This window comes from Carettochelys insculpta, chromosome 12 (assembly GCF_033958435.1).
Source record: "Carettochelys insculpta isolate YL-2023 chromosome 12, ASM3395843v1, whole genome shotgun sequence".
Classification (NCBI taxonomy): domain Eukaryota; kingdom Metazoa; phylum Chordata; order Testudines; family Carettochelyidae; genus Carettochelys; species Carettochelys insculpta.
In genome coordinates, this window is record NC_134148.1 from 32979851 (window position 1) to 32996247 (window position 16397).

Sequence of the window (16397 nt, forward strand, 5' to 3'; positions counted from 1 at the left end):
ATGAGGTTGGTGGAGGTGGGAAAAAATGGTGAACTCACATGCTTGTGCGCTGAATAGTAACAGAGAGGTAGCCGTGTTAGTCAGTAATCCAGCAAAATAAAGCAGCAGAGATGTAGCACTTTAAAGACTAACAAAATGATTTATTTGGTAATGAGCTTTCGTGGGACAGACCCACTTCTTCAAATCATTCTTTCATAGGACGTTTCCCCAAAACTCTCCTCCTTTTTGGTTGTCCTCCTGTAGACTCTCTCAGATTTGTTGACATCCTTCTTAAAGGGAGGTGCTCACAACTGGTCAGAGTCCCCCAGCTGTGCCAAGTAGTATAGGATAATTCCCATCAGTCTTTAACGTGCCATTCCTGTTAACACATCCCAGAATAACGATCTTACAGTCTCAGTCCCCGGAGCCCTATAAGGTCACCTAAATGGTAATGGGTTTGTTATTGTTGGTGCTGAATACCTTAATTTATTTGTCTTCAGTGGGAGTTTTTGGATGTGTGCCCCTTGTCCAGTTGACTGCCTGACGTTGGGTCCCCAGATCACAGGGAATCAAGAGGCTCGGCATATCATGGTCATAAGTTTATCTTATGAGGTTGGTTTGGGTTTCCCCTCTAGGTTTCTCGCTCGTGGTTGAATGATAGTGGTGTTGCATCACAATAAAGGGAGCTGGGTGGAGTAATCTGGACAATCTTATAGCTAGAGAGATTACTGTAGTGGCTGATTAAAGCACAACAGATGCAAGCAGAGTGATCTGGGTAGCCACAAACAATGCATGCTGGATTTGAGGATGCCCATTGCCTGCTGAGTTATTAATAGTGGCCAGTCAGTACCATCTGTCTTTTCTGTCCTGGGTGGTTGTTTGGGTGTTGTATCACCAATCAGTCAGCAGTGGTGAGAGACTTGTGTCAATTCTCCTTCTTTCACTTGGCACTGGATTCTTCTGCATCACCTTCCTCAGCTAAAACTAAAAGGAGAAAGATAAACAGTTTGGTAACTTTGCAAATCCATTTTTCCCATGGTCCTCTGTTTCCTTGATTTCACACCTGAAATTTCCAATAAAATCCTAAACAAGCTAGTGATATTTCTAAACTATCTAGTGATCCAGTAAGTTGAAGGTGACAATCCAGTGTGTGTGGGAGGGAAGCTTTGTGCCCCATTCCCACCAGTCTATTAGCTGTGTAGCTGCTGGGCCGTCATGTTTGTCCTGGAGTTGCTGCCTGGAATCATGTTTTCAGCATGCTTAGAGGTCCATCAGAACATATGAAGAAGATCTACTTGGTCACTAAACATTTCTCTTGGGGCCTGTTGGAGTAGCAAATGGACTACTTGCAGGGCCACGTCCTCTACTGGTGTAAGTCAGTGGATGACACTGATTTCCCTGGAATGACACTGAACGATATCAGGTGACCACCTGGGCCAAGTGTCTAGGCACAGCCACATCATCGCTAGGAATCACTGACAAAGACACCCAGGCAATAATCTTCCACATTGTTTCTTCCAAGGATTAAGAGAATTCATGCAGGGAATTTTCTAATAGGGAAAGTTAAGACAAGGTCAGAAAGCTGGAAAGCAGACCAAGCCATGACTTGTTGCATTCACAGACCCTGTCCTGTGCTGCTTATAGCTAAATAAAACAGCTAACTCTACCTGATCAAACCTTCCAACCCCACAGGCACCAGTGTGCACTATATGTAAATAGATTTAAATGTGTGTCACTTGATCTTTCAGTCCTTATATGGGCAAAATGCCTACTGACCTCAGAGGGCACTTTAATGGCAAAAGGACTTCATCTTGGCGCTCTTAATCTGAATATTCTGTTTTCTTGCTGAAATTTCTGGATTTTAAACAAATGAGGTGGGGGTAGGACATGGATGAGTTAGTGGGACTCGGTCGGTGTCCCTATGAAAAGCCCAGCTTTTCAACAGCTCACTTTTTGGTAGTCTCAGCAGATTGGCCAAGGGCTAAATAGGACATGGAGGCTGAACTGTCCTTTCCAGGTCACGGTTGAGAGGTACCTGGTGCCTAGAATATGAGGACCCTGCATGCTACTGCACAAGGTATCTGTTTCAGGGGTAAAACAATTCTTTCTTCTCAGTCCAGTACCTTGGGCCAGCACTAAAACTTTCGTTTCAAAGACCCAATGTTTGGAAGCTGAAATCATGTTAAGTCATTCAAATAAGCACTAAGGCACACATTTTTAACAGCCAGGGTATGTAACTCTGGGAGCAAGCTGCCCACAGAAGTGGTGGTTTCTCCAACTCTTGACATCTTCAGCTCAAGGCTGGATGCCCTTCTGCAAGGTATACACCTTAGTCAGATATGTCACTGGGATCAACACAGTGGTAACGAGCTGAAATTCTGTGGTGTGTGTTATTCATGAGGTCACACGAAATCAGGAGTTCTGATAACAACAGAATCACTACAGAATGGGGAGCTGAAGCCTGAGCCCACCCAACCCCTGCCCCTATTTGTGGTGAGGGGGCAATTCCAAAGCCTGTTGGGGGACAAAACTGAAGCCCCAGGGTGTATGTTCCAGGAGTGGGACAGAAGGGGTGTTGGTGCCTGTACCCTGAGCCTGACTGCCCAGGGCTGAAGCCCTTGGGCTTTGGCTTTTGGCTGTGGCCCCTCCACAGTGACACTTGGGCTTTGGCCCTTGCAGTGGACATTGGCCTTTGACACTGGGGCTCAGCAATTCTAATGCCAGACCTGGCGATCCCATTAAAACTGGGTCCTGACTCACTCTGGGGTCCTGATCCACAGTTTGAGAACTTTTGGACTAAATGATCTAATGATCCCTTCTAGTCTCAAAAATACAGTGAGGGAAGAAGGTGACATTCTTACAGGGTCACTCAGATGACATATGTAAACTGCAAAGAGATTTTCCATTCCTTCAGCTCTCTCTCTGCCCTCTCCTGCTCGCAAGAGGCATCATCAACAGCCACATAGTACCCCTCCCTGTGCTCCCCCCGTAACACTTGTACTGACTGAGGATAGCAAATATGAGACGTCAGCCTTCTGTGCTGTACTTAGTGGCACACAGCGGAGACATGTGCATCCTAAGCTGCTTATGCCTGGCTCTGGCTGATGTGCCTGCAATACGCTACGGCAGAGATGGCTGCAGGCCTGGGCCAATGAGACCACTCCTGAGGCAGAGATCTCTCCTGGAGCTGAGTGAATTGGGTCCTAGATGTCATCAGGGACACTAGCAGAGGAGGGTATGAGAAAAATAATAATATGCAATCCCAACAACAACCCTTCGAGGCAGGCACCATTACTGCTGTTGTACGGATGGACACACTGAGGCAGGAAGCAACAAACCCAAGAGCACGAAGTGTATTGTTGTCAGAAGCAGGAGTAGAATTCAGGCATTCCTGGTGCTCAGCCTGCTCAGCCACACTGACTCCATAGAAAATATGGATCCTGGAAATAATAAATGGCCACTGGCCTGAGGGGCTTATGTTTGATGGATTGGCCCCGCCTCTTTGTAAGATATTATTCAGAATGATCATTTGTGTCCCGAGAGACCCCAATGTGTTCCAGAAACTTTCCAAACAAATATGGCTGCCGGTGCCTCCAGATTCAGAGGAGTTTGAAAGCACCAGGGTTGGAAAAAAATGACATAATTTAACCCACTCTGAAGTAGTAGTGTTTCAATAACCTCTAATAGGGGGCCTTGGTCAGTAGCTGGTTGGGATTTGTGTGGAAGCACGCCAAACATTGGATGTGTATGAAATATTGACTTAATTGCCTTCTACTGCACATGTGAGAGGATGTCACTCAGTTCCCTCTCTGTCTTTCCTCTAGGGCTGATAGTCTACCTGGGAATGATGGTGGGAGCTGTCATCTGGGGTGGCCTGGCTGACAAACTCGGAAGGAGGAGATGCCTCATCACATCTCTCACAATCAATGCTGCCTTTGCATTCCTCTCCTCTTTTGTTCAGGGATATGGATTCTTCCTCTTCTGCCGCCTTATCTCCGGCCTCGGGTGGGTAACTATCTTTTTAGTTCCTCAGGCTCAGGTTTAAGATGGGCGAACTCTTTGTGCTACAGGCTGCACAGTGATTTGTGAGTGCCAGCTTAGAAAATGGAAGGATGACTGGACAGGTTTGACATAGCATGCGTGTGTTGTAAATAAAATGTTACTGTCTCCCCGGGAGGATCTGAAGCCATCCAGGAAGAAGACAGTGGATTGGAGGTTATATAATTCCAGTTTTCCTTAAACAAAACAAATGTAATGTTTGGAAAAATTATAGGTACCCATGAAATCTGTGGTCCTAACCACAACACAGGTGCATGAAAAGAAACAAAGAATCTGTTCACCACTTGAGGACAATATACTTCAAGCTTGAGTGGGATGGATTACTAACTAGAAGTCAAGTCACTGAAATCTCACTCTCCCTCCTGAAACTGTGAACAAGGGTGCTGACTGATGTCGACTGCAATTTAGACTCCTATCTACTAGGTAACTATTCTAAGACCTCCACCCATTTCACATAGGCATAGAACTGCATTAAGTTGTTAGCAACTGTAAGTGGCTACTCACCTGCTCTACATTTGAATAGGTGAATTAGAGATGAAAGTAGCTGTAGATCTCCCAAGCCATACAGACTGCAGATATGATGGTAAGATTTCGCTTGTACAAAGCATCAGGAAGACACTTTGGGCAAAAGTAGAATGCCAGAGTTCCTGATTTAAAAGTTTTGATATTATTAATAAGGAAAGAAGGAAGAACTCATACCCACTCAGTTATAGCTATTGGAACTACTTTAGGGGAAAGGACTTGTATTAAACTGTTGAAAAGATGCTACGAACTTCAGTCCACTGTTATGCTAGTTAAGCAAGAAATGATTCCATTGGCATCAGTAAGGGTTCAATGGTGTATGTGGAAGATAATTTGACCCCATAGCCATGACTTACATAAGATTTTCAATGCCTAGATCAAGACACATGGAAGGTGGCTGATTTTCAGAAAGAACTACACACTGAATTTGTGAAACTCAGCCTGTTTATGGTGTCTCAATTTGAACATCCCACAGCGGATGTTTGGGCTTTGCAAGATGTTTGCAAGATGTTCAAATGTTCACCCAAATCATTTGAAAACATTGGCCCATTTAAAAATAGTTGATTCCAAAATGTTTTGTGGGACTACAGAAAACTTTCAGAAAGTTCTTGACATCCCAGCACAGAGTGGCTCCTTCCGTCCCTGAGTCATGAGGCAGCTGAGCTATTATGAAGAGATGGTGCAGAAGATGGGGAAGGGGAATTGCAGCATGGTTCCTCCACTGGGTGGCCTTGGTCAAACTCAGCTAGAATCACTAGCACTGTTATTGCCTAGCTGTTTGCTGTCCCTGTGAAATGAGCTGGCTTTCTCGTGTGCTGTTCTCCAGTTTCCCAGGACACAAGTGCCCAAAATACAAATGCTCTGTAGCACATATCTCTGTCCCCTTCTAGCCAGCTAAATTCCCTTTACTGAAACTGGAAAGTGAAATCAATTTTCTGCCCATGACACACTTCTTGGGCATTCTGCACATCTAAGAATGACCTTGGATGGGGCATTTGATATTCTTACCCCATGGCTCCCTGAGAGGAGCGTGTGTGAGAATCACCTCAAGTTCCAATGAGTTCCTGAAAGAAAAGTTATCCTCCCACTGCAGCGCTGTAAGCCTAGTGACCTTTTCTGAAAATGAATCCAAACCTCTGAGGCTCCTGATGTTCAGGTGACTCCTGTTTGGCAAAGTCCTTTATTTTTCCCATGTGTTTTTATTTCTTTCCTCAGTATTGGGGGATCCCTCCCCATCGTCTTTGCTTATTTCTCTGAATTCCTATCTCGTGAGAAGAGGGGGGAACACCTAAGCTGGCTTTGCATGTTCTGGATGATCGGTGGCATCTATGCCTCGGCGATGGCTTGGAGCATCATTCCACATTATGGTAACTCCTTTGTGCTTTTGGCTCCAAGTAGCACATCCACATGACTCATTTGCACACACACATCAGGGCTTCCTTATGTGATCAGTTAGTGCACAGCGAGCTGGAGGGTGCATCTATAGTGCACAAGCTTGTAAACTAACTGCCCATGTGGACTCTGCCACGGCGCATTAAGAATTCCATCATTCCACCTACTCCCATTTCAAAGTGGAGTAGATTCAAGGGCACTATGATAATCTTAGTGTGTGGTAGCAAAGTCCATATGACTGGTTAGTCCATGTAGCAGATTAGTACTTTGTCACAGTACACCCCAGCTTGCTGCACATTAACTTTTGTATAGACTAGTCTTCGCTCATAAAACAACATACACACCCTGTCTGGTGGGCTACTGATTCTTAACGTGATATGCTGCCATTTACTTCTGAAGCTTCTGTGGTGTGTAAAACCAGTCACACATGCTTGTACCAATTGGGACCCAACTCACCTTGGGAGTCCTGGAACCTTTAAATCCCACCTGCTTTTTTACAGGAACGCAAAGTTAGTCAAATGGAATTCACCCTGCAAGTCAGGACATCCCCAGCAGGACAGGAAAGGTTGTCTAGTGTAAGCACTGTGGGTGTTAGTGTGATTACGGCCCTGTGTATACCAATGCTAGAAACTTGATTGACTGATACTATCCTTTGCAATAAAAGCCTCAAAAGCTTCACCTTTTGGGACCGAGACCATAAATGTTTGCAAGAGCGGCCAAATGTAGCACCTCAAAGCTGCACATCTCTGAATTTGGGGTTAGTCTGACTCACCTAAATATATGGGTCGTGTCCATGTTGCTTGCAGAGGCGAGCTAAGCAATTATTGGTGAATTGTAGTTCTGCTGAATGCTATTATCAGGAGTGGGGTATAAGCAGCACACTTACCAGGTCAGCACATACCACCCTTACTTAGCCAGGTATCAGTAGGTCTGGAGTAATATTTTTTTGTGAATATATCTCCCTAAAACATAAATTTACTGGAATCACATCTGATTTCTACTGATTTGGGGCCCACTCTCACAATGTCGAGCATGGGAGAGAGAAAGGACTCAGCAATGTACGTTCCTGCTGTGAGGAACAAAACTCTGCATGTCACATGGGTTTCCTGGTAATTCATTTGCATCACCTAGGAAAGCATCAGACTGTTAGCATCTATTGAGAAAGATTAATTCCCCTAGTATACGGTATTGCCAACTGTGTGCACAATCCTGTTTGTGAAAAGTAGGGCAATCCAAAAAGATCATGAAGAGAGATTCCTATTTATCTATCTATCTACCGCTGTCTTCAGTATTTAGAACCCTTCAAGTTTTGGCCAGAAAGAGGCAAACTCAACTCTCTGGAACAGACATATGATCTACAGTGCAGTGGTATCAGCTAAAGCACACACATTATTTGCAAAAATGGTTTTAAAACCCAGCCCCTTAAAAGGTAATATTTACATTTTTTGACAGTCTCTCAGCATTGTGTATGTCTCTTGTTGGAGCATCTGAGCTCTGTGTTTTACTTTCCCCCCCTTTTCAGCATCTCTTTGTTGCATATCATTTTGGAATTCAGTTAAATGTGTGTAGTGCTGTGGTTAATACAGTTGTCACTGCTGCAAAAGCTTCAATGAATTTATTTTAATATTATGAAAGAACATATATTATAAAGAAACATTTGGAAAAAAAAACATCCTCCCCAACATCTGACTGTGGAAAGACAAACTGAGAAAGGAAGAATTTTGATTTGGGATCTTTTTGTCATCTTTGATGAAAGTTCGCTTGATTACTCCCCATCCCCTGTACCTGCAGCTGTCATTTGAATTTTAAAACATCTGCTCTGAGACATTCTTGTCCCCCTAGTTCAGTGATTATGTGGCCTGGGCAGAGCACAAGAGAGAGTCCAGAATGTGGTGTGCCCTAAATGTAGCACAAAAAGCTAGGATCTCCAGTTTGAACCCAAGCTCAGACTCTGATTTTGTATGTTTTGCAAAAATAATTTTGCTTCCCTGCCCCTGCCTTCCTCCTCTATAAAATGGGACTAACACTCCTCTTGCAGAAGAGCTGCTGTGCATCCTTGCAAATGCTCTGGACATCAGAAAGGAGCTATGTATTAGAAAGTCTCTGTAATGTTATGTAAGGAGGCCACAGAAGCATAATAAAATATGCCAGTGAATCCCATGTGACCCTTGCTAGGTTCTCTCTCGATGGATGCACAGTACCCTTAATTTTATTGCTTAGCTCACTTCCAGCCTTATTGCTAAACTTAAAGGAGCATTTTAAAAAGACAGGAACTTAATAATAACCAATTCCATCATGTGGGCTGAGCTGCAAACCCATAGGCAGTCTGATGGAATCCACAAAAGGATTAATTATTAGGCCTAATAAATCTTTCATCAGATGGGAATCTGTCAGTTTCTCAGCATCTTGCAGAGAGCCCATAGGGTCCAGTTGGTATTTGAGTGAGAAATCAGCTAAGCAGACAGAATTTTCACTCTTTGGATTTTGTTGTTCACAGGCTGGGGTTTCAGCATGGGAACCAAGTACCACTTCCACAGCTGGAGGGTATTTGTAGTCATCTGTGCTCTGCCCTGTATCTCTTCACTGGTGGCCCTTAAATTCATGCCGGAAAGTCCACGCTTTTTGCTGGAGGTAAGATGACTCTTCTGAGAGCTGTATTCCAATATCAATTAACAAGGAAACCTGGTCCTCAGGAGCTTCTGGTTGTCTCTCCACTGCCCTCTCCCCGGGCCCCCTTTTCACGAACCCACCTATTGACTTGCCAGTCTCCTTTAAAACTTGGCAACTCTCTCTCTCTTCAGGTGCTAATCCCTACTTGCATCATAACACCTTTTAATATTGCCATCCACATCAAACAACAAGCAAAATGCAGATTCTTGGGATTCATAATCCCATGAACACATCCTTTGTGTACTGGATTAAAACACAAACATATACCCTTTGAGAATACAAATAGTGGATCTGTACAGGAAGAAGAGAGAAAGGCAAGAAAAGGAGCAGGATAAAATACATGGGGTGTTGGCTCTAGTCTCAGATCCAGCAGAAGTGCACCACTCACATCACTGAAGGGACAATTTGTAATAATTTTGCGTTATTACCTTGGAGTTATTGTACATAACACCTTTCACCCAGGGCTCTCAAAGCATCTGATGTACACAGATTAAGCCTCACACCCCTTACCCTGTGAGAGGGAACATTATTATGTATGTCCATCTTATAGATGGAAGACTTGAGGCACATCAACTTGCTGACAGTTGCACAGCAGTCATTAGCAGAGGCAGGAGGAGAACCCTGTCTCCTAACACATCGTCTGCATAACCTGGAGACAACACTTTTCCTCGCTCCCTTCCTCTGCCACAAAATGGCAGCATGGTCTGCAAAGATAAGCCTTGATGGTTTGGCCTTCTGCTCTCCGCTTTTCCCTCCTCAACACACAATGTGGTATGGTCCTGCTCCGTTACACCTGGGCCTCCAGAACTGGATTCCCTGTGTCATTTTTCAAACCACATGCCCGGAGACCATAGTATTTAATGACTGACTTGAGATTGTCTTTTCTTGGTGTGTCCAGATAGGCAAACATGATGAAGCCTGGATGATCCTCAAGCAAGTTCATGATACCAACATGCGGGCCAAGGGGGAGCCAGAGAGGGTGTTTACGGTGAGTGTGGGTACCTTCTGGAAAGCTGGTAATTACACTGTGGTACAGGGGTTGTGGGTAGGTGGGAATCTTTATGTGTCAGGTGCTGGTTTGGAATCTGCACCAGAGTTTCCTTATTTTTTCCCATGGCGCTTGCAGCTTCTCACATGCTCTGTGATTTCCAGCAGCCAGGAGGGAGAATGGGAGAATATAAGGATTACACAGTTAAGGTTATACACCAACCTTGTTTTGTGGTGATCAATCCCAGGAAAGTTGGTGGGATCTGTATATGCATGGGAATAAAGCAGAGCTATTAAACTCAGATTTCTAGTTACTCTGCTCTAGGAGCACTGGAAATAAGAAGGGCATTACTCATGTGAGAGACTTGGATGACTCCTTTCTCCATTCCAACTTCTAATCAAATTCTGATTAAGCTCCGTGTACCTCCTAATGAGCTTCTCAAACTGCATTTGACTGGTAGCCAGCATTTAATCTCTCCAAAGTGAAGTGAGGTGAATGACAATTATCCGCTGGGCCAACGCTCAGGACGAAAACATTTGAAAGGGACATAGTCTAACTCAGTGAGGTTAGAGAAGGTGTGTGGTGGGATTAATTGTAAATTGCAGTAATTGTATTGTAAAGAGGCAGTGTACTAGTTGGAAAGTGCACTTTGAATTAGATAGCTATGCGTGAGAAGGCATGTACCCTTCTTGGAAAGAGGAAGAGAAATCTGGCTGCAAAATTCAGCTTTTGGTGCAAAAAGCATGATTGACTGATAAGAGGAGTTACGCAGGAACAGTGTCCGAAATGAATGAGACTATCATTAACACAAGAAATTAATTTACTGCATTTCCAAGTGCGCAGAGACTCCAGGGTCAGAAAATGGGCTTAATGAGCCTGAGCTATTTCCTGGGGACAAGCTGCTTCTGTAAAACTGGGATGGTTCTGATCAGTTATGCTGCAGATCTATAAGATGTGGCAAATAGGGTGCTGAACATTTCAGATGCTCTCCTCTCTGCAGCATCCTCATTATTAAAGAGCTCTTCCCACCTCTCATCTTTAATAGAGAGTGGCAGCCTTAATCCACTCCAGCTTCTCGCCTACCTGCACTGAGAGAAGTAGGGTACGTTCCTGCTGTAATGTGAGAGTAACCATCCTCGAGGCTTTAGGGTGCTCTGAATCAATCTTGCTTCTGGGTTTAAACCATATGTTGTCTTTCTCACTTCTGTGTCAAACCCACGTGAACCTGCTCCTGCATCTGATGATGACTCTAAAGGCATCTGCTCCTTTTTGAACTCGGTCTATCAATCTGTACAGCACTCTTGAATACTTCTTCCAGCTAATGATGTCCTATTTGCTATGTGTCATAATGATTTAAGTAATGTACTTCAGATCTGTGGTTTAGCTACTGAACCAAGACTTACTAAAACCTCCTGGCACAGACAGACAATGAGTTCTCCTTGCCTTGTATATTCCACCTGAAGTTGTATTTTGCTAACTGGCCAGTGGGAGCCAGTCAGTCATGTACCAGCTGTTACTGGGACAGTTCCCAGATCTGACATTTAAAAAGTTGCAGACAGTAGAACACAGAACCTATCTTATCAAGTTGAGTGAATCATTCATACTGAATAAATTAGTCAGTGAATTTCAACTTCTTTTTCTTTCCTTCACAACAGATTGTGATGTTTTTGAATATGTTCTTTACTTAAAATTATTCCCCAAATACTGTGACTGATTCCTAGGTTATAGCACATTCATGAGCAGTTACTTACAAGCAAGTTTGCTTAAAACTGTATTGACTGTACATTAACTTTTTTGCAATAATTGTCAGCTCTAATCACCAGGTAGATCCTTAAAGATAACAAACGTACATAGTACATGTGCTTTAGCTTAATGTATTTTTGATTTTGGAATTACGTTTTATTGATGTAAACCATTTGAAATTTGTCCGAGAGAGAGAGAGAGAGAGAAATTCTTAGCCTGTGAGCAAAACTCAGGATCCAATGGCAACACGTCCAGAAAAGATAACAGATGAAAACTTTATGGCAGACATCAGAGAAGATTGCTGTGCCGGAGGCAGAGCAGGAACTGTGCAGAAGACAGAGATAAGTTTGAATCCATACAGGGTCAATTGCTTAAACTTTGATTTGTGTTTTTCAGGTTGCCAACATCAAAACTCCAAAGCAAATAGATGAATTTATTGAAATACAGAGTTCAACAGGAACATGGTACCAGCGCTGGCTGGTCAGATTCACAACCACATTCAAACAGGTATTGAGCATTAGGACCATCCCACAAGAGCTTTCACCCATCGGGCTTCAATGCATTACACGTGCTGAGATTCTGATTCATATTCACAACACCTGTTGGGTTCATTGTGTAGGATAAATGGGCCTGGGCTCTGGTGGCATTTTCTATACCCTCCCTCACATCCACACTACATCTCTTCTTAACCAAAGCCACCCATCAGTTCCTGAAATGATTAGCATAGGGCATATCAGTTAAGTTAAAGGGAGACTTCAGGGTGAGACCACAGTACTCAAATAGTTGACTTCCCTTCTATTTGCATGAACAAAGATGCTCTGCTGGCCAAATCTAATGGAGAATGCAACCCCAGTGAACAAATTAAAATTCTATCTGCTTGATGCTGGTGCTTGCTAAGGATGAGTTTTCAGCATTATAATAGAAACACTTTGGCCAGCTATCAACTTCACACTTACCTTTATACTGCCTATCATGTCTGTTTAGAACAAGGGTCAACAACCCCTGGCATGAGGAGGGAACTCAGCAGCACCCTTTCTCTCCCCATACAGCTGAGAGCTGGCTTAAAGACAAAAGACTAGCTAGTGCTGCCAACCACCACCTAAACAGTAAAGCTCTGCACCTTAATTTATTAATGAAGCTGTTGTATGTAGGACTGTAAGTGATTTTTTTAAAGTATCACTGGCACTGGAGGTCAAAAGATCAAATTTCAGCACTCCGCCTGGGAAAGGGTGCTGACCACTGGTGTAGAGCGTCACAAAAGCGGTAGAGTTAAACCTAGGTTCTTAGGCTTCAGAAGCACCTGGCACTTGAAGTTAAAAAGGAATCTCCCTTAGCCATTAGCAACCCTGGTTCTGTGTGACACAATTAAGCAGCTCCAGATCTGTTTAGTGGAGGGCAGTGTTACAAATATACAGTAACCAGCTCATTACAGATATGCTTATACTCAAGGATACTAGACCAAGGCTTCATGAACATTGTCCCCACCAATCCTCATACTTATTTCGTGAAAATAAACATGGAAAGACAGCTTGGAACAAACATTGGTTCCATCCTTCCCCAAATGAGCTCTCTTCACTTTTACTATTAAATTCACTCCCTCATCATAAAAGACTCTTTCAAGATCTCTGCTAGGTTTTCTCAGGGACTGACTCCTGCCTGTGGATTTGTAGGTCTGGGACAACCTCTTGTATTGCCTGACAGCCCAGTACAGGATGAATACACTGATTCTCGCCGTGGTTTGGTTTTCAATGGCCTTTAGGTAAGTCACTTCTGTAAGTTTCTCAAGAAACTGTAGCCATCTGAGGGCTTAATTGTTGTGGTCAGGGTCCATCTACAATGAAATATGCTCTCGGCCTTTATGATATTAACTGTGGATATACATAAATTGTTATAAAAATCAAATTTTCTCACTTACACCTATTTTAAAGACACAGAGCCCATGAAAAGCAAGGCCATGATCTGCTGAGCAGCTATGTTTCATTCAATGATCTGATGGCCCATAACAGAAACTTTAATATACCTTAAGCAAATCAGGCCTTGGGAAAGAAGGGTTATTACTGCGTGACTATATGGAGCCTTAAATTTCTAGAGCTCTTGTTTGAATCCTGTCTGTACCAGTAGCGTCAAAAATTAATTGCTACCAGCTGGCTGCCTGCTCATTGGCTTGTGTCAGCTGTCTGAGTGGATCTCAGTCCGCTTATGGACAGATAAGTGTCCACACCGGGCACACCACCCCCAATCTGGAAATAAAGATGAACAAAAGGTTGTATTCAAGAAAATTATCAGCCATTCATGGACTTCCTATGAACAGAGAAGAATAAAGCATTTTTGTTACAAACTAAGATTCATAAGTTTTATTAAAATGATAGATGGTTTTCTTAAGCTCTGTGGCATGTGCCTCACAGTCTGTCATTACTTACATACAGCACACAGAGTAGTACCTGATCCTTGCGCAGATGAAAGTAATTTATTGTTGAGTTTCTGACGTGAAAAGACTGCTCATGGGAAGCACTTTCATTCACTTTAAGGGAGACACTTTACAGGAGACAGGCTGGGGAATGTCTGGTTAACCCTTGCTTTTCACAAGAAGCTATGCTAATGCAACTGGATTGCATTTGTTCGCGAGCGAACACAAAGGAACCACAGACATGGAAAAGTGAATTTGTTAACAAAATTGGAGCTCAATATATACAGGATATTTTCGCTATACTTATCCATCACTTGTTGGCACCAATGATACTTTCTTCCTTGGCAACCTCAACTGATAATTCAAGTGCTGAAAATTCCTGAGAGAGTGAACTAAAGCTTGAACCTCTATAACCCAGCACTCTCTCATCTGGCAACATCCTGAATCCGGCATGATTTTAGTTAGATGGATGACCACTTATGGGTGTGGCCAAGTTTCTCGTGGGCCCATAAAGTTTGTGTACAGGCACCAGATTTATTTAGCTGTAATTCACTCCTAAATGTCTTTTAAGAGCCCCGTAAGCAGTAGAAGAGTTGACAATTCTGCTAGACAATATTGTGCTCCTGTGGTCCAGCAAATTCTCGTATTCGGCACTGGTCAGGTCCCAAGCTTGCAGAACTAGAGAGGTTCAGCCTGTACCTTCTTGTCACTTAGGGTAGCTGGTTCCTCCAAGGCAGGTTTCACCATTTCCCATGACACTCCCGTGCTGTCCCATGCTGGAAGACTTTCTTCTCCTGTCTGTCAATCTGACACTTTCCCCCCCACGTTAAATATACCTAAAACGATTGACAGAGAATCAAAAATTAGTGCTACTTAGAAGTCAGATATTGTGCAGGGCCAACACCAAAATATTTGTCCTTAATTTATTAATTAATTTATTATTTACTAATTAAGCTTTATCCTGAGCATGCCTCTTTCCTCTCTTTATGGCAGTTACTATGGCCTTACTGTCTGGTTCCCTGACATGATCCGATATCTCCAGAATGAGGAATATGAATCTCGAGTCAAAATCTTCTATCAGGAACATATAGAGCACTTCACCTTCAACTTCACACTGGAAAACCAGATCCATAGGAATGGAGCATATGTCAATGATAAGTAAGTGAGTGCAACTTGGTTTCCTTTGTATCTGGGGATGAGTGTGTAGGGTCAGTAAAATATGGTACATGCCATTTTGAGAGAAAGATCTGACGTTTCAAACACTAGAATGCTCTCAGGGCTCTACCTCACACTGTGGAGAGGTAGCTGTGGATTGGACATTCTAGTTTGTGGGCGGGGAGACGTTTTCGTGTGGGGGCCACTGACCCACAGAAAAATCAGTTTTGGGCCATGCACTGTTGAGAAAATAAAAATCCCCAAAAGCTCACTGGCCGGTTCCCAATAAGTAAAACCAAACCAAACCAAAACAAAATACCTCACTGGCATGGCCAGGGCCATCCTGAGGGGGGCATGGGACATCCCCCCAGTGCCCAAGGAGTGGGGCCCATGCAACCGCTGCTGAAGGCCCCTCCCTTGCCCTACTCCACCCTTCCCTGAGCCTTGCCCTCTTTCCCCCAAGCAACGCAGCCTGGGATATTGGGGGGGTCTGGTGTGGCAGCAGCTGGGTTTGCCTCCCTGCACCCTGCCCTGCTCCACCTTGCTATGTCGCCCTCCTGGCCTGCTGCACCTCACTTCCTGCTGTCACCGAGAAGCATGCAGCAGGCTAGGAGAGAGCATCGTGGTGGGTGGAGTGAAGAGGCTCAGGCTACCAGGTTGCTCCAGCTCCTACCACTTGTGTGGTGAGTCAGGGGGGAGGGAGGCGACCATGCGGCCACCATGTGCCAGGCTTCTGGCCTCAGGTAATCCCCTGGGTCTCTCCTGTCCATAGGACAGTTAGGGCAGCTGCCACAGGGCCCCCAAAAGCATGGGGCCTTAGGCGGCTTCTCCGATTTGTCCTGTGGAGGGGACTGCTCTGGACATTGCTCCCGACAAGAAAAAAACCCACCTCAAGCTCAGGACTTCCATGGGGGGGCATCAAAGCTTGGAGACTTGCTGTGATGCTGCAGTGCAAGCGTCGGCTTGCTGCTCTATGGCCTCACCACAGGCAAGAGCCAGGCATGCTGTGTTGCAGATTTGGCCCAGAGGTCATAAGTTCCCTGCCCCTGTTCTAAATCATTACCAGTCTGGGAATGTTAGTGGTCACCAGTTCATGACCCTCTGAAGTTTTAGGATACAGGTCTTCAGAATAATTAGACAGGCAAATGCTGCACTGGCATGTGCAAATGGACAATTACCTGGCTAAGCTGCCAGTTAAGCATGTTTACTGTTTGCACACATTGTTCCCTGACGTAAGCATGGGGTTACAACTGCATGCAGAATTTAGATGGGCATTCCTATTCTAAATACATATCTAACTTGTTTGAAATATTGCCTGTTAGTTTGCCAATCCATAGCAGGTCAGTCTAGCTTTTAGTGGAACTGTATAAAAAGGGCCATCAGGACCAGGCGTGTCATATCATGCTGGCAACTTGCTAGGAAATCTAATTGCTCCTGAGGGTAGGCCAGTCTGAATGAATCTTTAGGCCAGGCAGAGAGGAA

General features: G+C 44.2%; 1 protein-coding gene across 2 annotated transcripts in view; it reads left to right on the forward strand.

Moving 5' to 3' along the window:
* The window catches only part of SV2B (synaptic vesicle glycoprotein 2B), a 40658-nt gene that overhangs the window by 12410 nt on the left and 11851 nt on the right, over nt 1-16397 (forward strand). For both annotated transcript variants that reach the window (XM_075006814.1, XM_075006815.1), the window contains exons 2-8: nt 3804-3984; nt 5776-5927; nt 8450-8583; nt 9521-9610; nt 11750-11860; nt 13024-13112; nt 14754-14918. In XM_075006814.1, the coding sequence (XP_074862915.1) occupies nt 3804-3984; nt 5776-5927; nt 8450-8583; nt 9521-9610; nt 11750-11860; nt 13024-13112; nt 14754-14918 (922 nt within the window). The remainder of the gene's footprint in view (nt 1-3803; nt 3985-5775; nt 5928-8449; nt 8584-9520; nt 9611-11749; nt 11861-13023; nt 13113-14753; nt 14919-16397) is intronic.